Source organism: Hipposideros armiger, unplaced genomic scaffold (genome assembly GCF_001890085.2).
Source record: "Hipposideros armiger isolate ML-2016 unplaced genomic scaffold, ASM189008v1 scaffold_253, whole genome shotgun sequence".
NCBI lineage: Eukaryota > Metazoa > Chordata > Mammalia > Chiroptera > Hipposideridae > Hipposideros > Hipposideros armiger.
The window spans coordinates 2,164,190-2,169,333 of record NW_017731603.1 but is presented as its reverse complement, the minus strand read 5'-3'; the positions used below and the strand labels follow the sequence as shown (position 1 = coordinate 2,169,333).

General features: G+C 48.8%; 1 protein-coding gene across 1 annotated transcript in view; it reads left to right on the top strand.

Moving 5' to 3' along the window:
• DTX4 (deltex E3 ubiquitin ligase 4) overlaps window positions 1–5,144 on the top strand; it is a 49,546-nt gene that overhangs the window by 29,742 nt on the left and 14,660 nt on the right. The window contains exons 3-5 of the mRNA XM_019655966.1: window positions 109–170; window positions 522–683; window positions 2,538–2,749. Coding sequence (XP_019511511.1) covers window positions 109–170; window positions 522–683; window positions 2,538–2,749 — 436 coding nt within the window. The remainder of the gene's footprint in view (window positions 1–108; window positions 171–521; window positions 684–2,537; window positions 2,750–5,144) is intronic.

Below are 5,144 nucleotides of genomic sequence, written 5' to 3'. Positions count from 1 at the left end.
TTTCTATAAGAAAGGGGGAAACCCTGCAGTGGGTGAAATTTGGGGATCTCAACACTGGTGAATTTTGTCTCACTTGCCAAAAGCGTAATATGTCTGCTCTTTCCACAGGGTCCCCACTGTCCCAGTGAAGAACCTAAATGGGTCTAGTCCTGTCAATCCTGCGTTGGCAGGTAAGAGAAGCCCTGGACTGGTCTCGCTTCTGGTAGAAATATGAAAGCAACAAAATAGGTAGCAAGCATTTGTAAGAGAGAGAATTCAGATGTTAAAACAAAAGGGGATTTTAGGAGTGGGGTCGGAAGAGCAGGAAGCGTTTGGGGAGACCTGATTGCTAAAAGCAAAGCGTGCTGCTGAAGATGAGTGAATCGACCCATTTCTGGGAAGAGTAGAGGGTAAGTACAGAGTCCATGAGTTACGAGAACTCTGCTGGAGAGGAGGGGAGTGGGTTCATGGAAGGGACGGGCCTGATGTGGGTGGGAAGCTGACTGTCCCGCCCTCCTCCACTCACACTCTGCCCTTTCCAGGAATCACTGGTATCCTCATGAGTGCAGCTGGCCTGCCTGTGTGTCTCACCAGGCCTCCGAAGCTGGTCCTCCACCCGCCCCCCGTCAGCAAGAGCGAAATAAAATCCATCCCAGGGGTTTCCAACACAAGCCGCAAGACCACCAAAAAACAGGCCAAGAAAGGTATCAGCCACCTTACCTTCTGGGGGGCTGAGAGTCAGGACTCAGCTCCCAGCTCTGGCTCTGCCTCCACCCCTGAGGGTCGCCCCCGTGGCTTATCCCCGTGCACCTTAATTTCTGCATCTGCTAAGCCAGCCTAGCTTGCACTTGTTCTGATGACCATACCAAAGTGAATTGTGTCTGGGTCAGAGGGAGACACCTTGAGGAATATAAGAATGCCGTGCAAAATTATAGAAATACAAAGTGTGACACAAACAAAATACATTAGCAAGATCGCCTTGGCATTGGAACCCAAACAGACTGGATTTAAATTCCAACTTTGTCACTCTCACGTGTGTGACCTCAGAGAACCTCTGTTTTCTTAACCTTTACAATGGGGTGGAAACACTCGCAACCAGGATCCAGCAGGGATGCCCTGGAATGCATTCATGACAGCTGGCAAGTANCCTCCCCCACTCTGCACCATTGTTCTTACTTTCTTTTGTCTCCTTCCAGGATTCTTTGTGCATAAGCAGCAAAGATTGCATCCACTCCTCCTGTTGTCACATGAAGTGTGACATCTTAGACATATTGTTCTGCACTCTGCATTTTTCAATTAACAAGACAGTCTGTAGATCTTTGCATGTCCGCATAGAGAAAGCTTCCTCATTCTTTCTTAGCTCTGTGGAATAACCCATTGTATAAAGATACCATAATTCATATACAACAGTCTTCATTTGATGGGCATATGGATTGTTTCCACTCTTTCACTACAGCAAATAATGCTGGAATGAATAACCTTGTAGGCATGCGAGTATACCTGTAGAATAATTTTCTAGAAGTGGAATTTCTTTGTCAGATGGTATTTACATTTGTAATTTTATAGCTATTCCTTGGCTTTGATTTTTGTGGGCATTCCTTTCCTCTTTTGAGTCTTTGAAAGACAGTCCTAAGGAACAAATTGAATAATTTTCCTGAGAGCAAACACAAATGTGTCCCTTCCTTCACACACTGAAGCTTTTTCTAAAAGTTCTAGGCTGCTTTTAGTGAGTATTTATTAGTTCACCCTGTCTTCCCTCCTCCTTGCCTTCTTCTGTTTTGTCTTTTACTTAACAAACTTTGGGTGTGGATTATGGGCCAGGCTTGTTCTAGATGCTGGAGAAACCGTGGTGAGCAAAATGGGCACAGTCCTTCCTCCCTGGAATCCTCAGTCCCGCGGGAGAAGGAAGACAATAAACAGATAAATACCGTATTTGCCGGCGTATAAGACGACTGGGCGTATAAGATGACCCCCTAACATTTCCACTCAAAATACAGAGTTTGTTATATACTCGCCGTATAAGACTACCCCCTCTTCCGCACACCTTCCACACACCAAATAAAAGNATTGAAATGTCCCTAAATAGCTCCACAGAGGATCCCTGCCTTCCCGAGGAGATGCGGGTGTCCTGGAAAGCTTTGGTCCCAGCTGTGCAGCAGCATTTTTTTTTACACACATTGCTCCCTATGCACTCATGCCTTTCCCCTCCTCAGTCCCTTTCTTTCTGTGAGCCTGGGGAGGCTCTCCTCCCTACTCTCCAGGGAACACCTCACCAGGCCCTCTGTGAAACCGGGATCCCTTACATCACTGCGCCCAGCGTCACCCATCTCCCGCTCCCCCAGGGCACAGTGCAAAGCCTGCTCTCCTTCTCACAGTCAGGGTCTCTGCTACCTGTCCCTGAGCATGGAGTATGGGGCTCTTTGTGGAATGCACCTTCTGTTACTTTGAAGAAAGCAGAAACAGCCTCGGGAAGTGGGCAGTGGGTGACTAAGGCTCATTACTCATGTGGATGCATTTTATCCCCCTGGCCCTTTATCTCTGGCACTTTTAGGGGTTAGGGTTACTGAAACTCTTCCCCAAGCCCATTGTTCTGGCCTTGTCTCCACAGGATGGGAGTTTGCAGTGTCCAACCTGTAAGACCATTTATGGGGTGAAGACAGGCACCCAGCCTCCAGGGAAGATGGAGTACCACCTCATCCCCCACTCCTTGCCTGGCCACCCAGACTGTAAAACCATCCGTATCATCTACAGCATCCCACCTGGTATTCAGGTGAGCCCAGCCTCCGCCACTGACTGTTACTGTTTTAGGTTTAAACGTTTGCAGGTAAATGTTCGTCTTAGTCTATTCAGGCTGCAGTAACAAAATATCATGAACTGGGTGGCTTTTAAAAAACAGAACTACAGAGGAGATCCAACATGGCAAGTAGATAAACCTCATGCCTGCTTCCTTCTGTGAACACATTAAAATTACAACTAAATTATAGAACAATCAACCTGAAGAACAATGTGAAGTCTGGATGAAAAGAAGTTTTATAACAAAGGATACAAAGAAGCCACATCGAGACTGGTAGGAGGGGCGGAGACCTGAAAGGATTTGGTCCCAAACCTCTGTTTGGTGGTTGAAAACAGGGAGGGATATCTCAGCCACAGAGGTTCCCCCTGGAGAAGAAAGGGACCCCAGCCCCACTCCAAAGTCCTCAGCCCAGAGTACAGGTGCTGGGAAGAGGAGTCCTTACAACATCTGGCTGTGAAAAACAGTGAGAATTCCAACTATNCAGACACTCTGGGCACTTGAACGCTCCTTCAGAAGCTCCCTCCTCCCTTCTCACAGTCCCACAACTAAGGGGTCAACCTGTGCCTGCCCTGGCGCCGAAGGACCCTGCCTCGGCCCTGTGGCTGGGCTTCCTGGTCCCTGGTACTGGCAGTTAAATGTTTTGACCTTCACCCCTCAGCCCCCACCTTGCCAATGTGTTGTGACGTTTCAGTTTGATCCTATGTATATTGCACTGAGCCCAGGGCCTGGCAAGTAACAGGCTCGCGATGAACAGAAGCTTAATTCTTGCAAGAGAAGCTGGGCGGTGGGAAGGGAGGGCCTGCGTCCAGCTTTGGGCGGCTGCACTATCCACTTCCTCAAACCCTGGTCCTACGTTTCCAGTCTATCAAAGCCCCTCTGCTGAAATGAACGCCTTGCTCATCATCTGATAGGAAATGACAGGATTTTGCACTTTCCCGCTCTTCCTGATATTGTTAATAGCACGTACCCTACCCTTAGCCGGCAATGTGCTAAAGGGCAATAAGTCCATTAGCTCATTTAATTGTCAAAGCGACTCTTTGACTTAAGTGCGATCGTGCTTCCTCATTTTATAGGTGAAAAACAGAAGCTTAGAGAAGTAACCAGAGACGCCCAAGGAGGCACTGACCCTTTCTTCTTTCTATGCCTCCTTGTGAGGCCGTATCATTCCATCCCCTGCCTCCAGGCTGGGCTGCCTCTGAGGAGTCCAGTCCCTGGAGAAATTCCAGGATCACTGCACCTGTCAGGACGCTTCCCAGAGCGTCAGCCCTTCCCTGCCGCTGGGCTACACCTGCTGGCAATGACAGTACCATCAACAGCCAAGGGAGACTGTCCTCCTGAAGCTGTGGTTGTAACTTCCTGGTTTCCCATGAAAATAACATCACTTGGACGCCACATTATAGATCGAGACAGTACTTAGCACATTGTAAAATAAATGAGATAAGCCCAAGAGTGTACAGAGTGCTTTCATTTCGGTTATCTTATCGCATCGTTTGGGCAGGGCCAGCCTCTTTGATTATATGGAACAGAAACCCACTCAAGTCTTCCTCAGCTAAAAAGTGGGCTTGTTGCAAACAGTCAGGGAAATCGCTGCAGGAGGAAAAGGCAGGCGGGAGCACCTCCCCCCTCCTCGGACCACCTCTCTGGCTCTTTTATTCCCTGGTTCCCTGGCAAAATCTTAAATCCAATTGCATAATGAATTCCTCCCCTTTCCTGCTTTAAGCCTCGTTGATAACTCTCCTCTCTGCCATCCAGCTTGTCTCAGTCTCGGTGGCCCACTGATCACCTTGTCCCTGCAGGTAAAACCCCAGAAGAAGTGCTGAAGAAGTATCTGCAGAAAGTCCGGCATCCGCCAGATGAGGTGAGTGCAGGGGAGGCGGGCAGGGCTCACCTCGGTCAACCATCCCCATGTCCTGTGTCAGCTCTCCGCACAATGCCGCTAAGACCTGCTCCCTAAGTCCTGACAGGTACAGAGCTGGTCAGAGTGGATGCCCACTCAGGCTCCAAGGTTGGTGGTCCGAAGGGGCAGCTTAGCCTCTCTCACCTCCCCATTCAGCAAAAGAGCTGAATGATTCTAAACTACCTTAACATGACAGTCTGCATTTAACAAAAATGGCATCCTGAGCTGTGGGAACTGACTTTAAAAAGGGTCTTGATATAGATCAGTGGTTCTCAAACAGAGGCAATTTTGCACAACTTCGAGAGGGTGCTACTGGTATCTGTGGGTAGAGGCCAAGGATGCTGCTAAACACCCCCCAGTGCCTGGGACAGCCCCCGTAGCAAAGAATTATCCCACCCCAAATGTCAACAAGGCCTCGGTGGAGAAATCATGTTGTAGACTTATTTAAATAGCATCCCCTCTGGTATCCTAGAA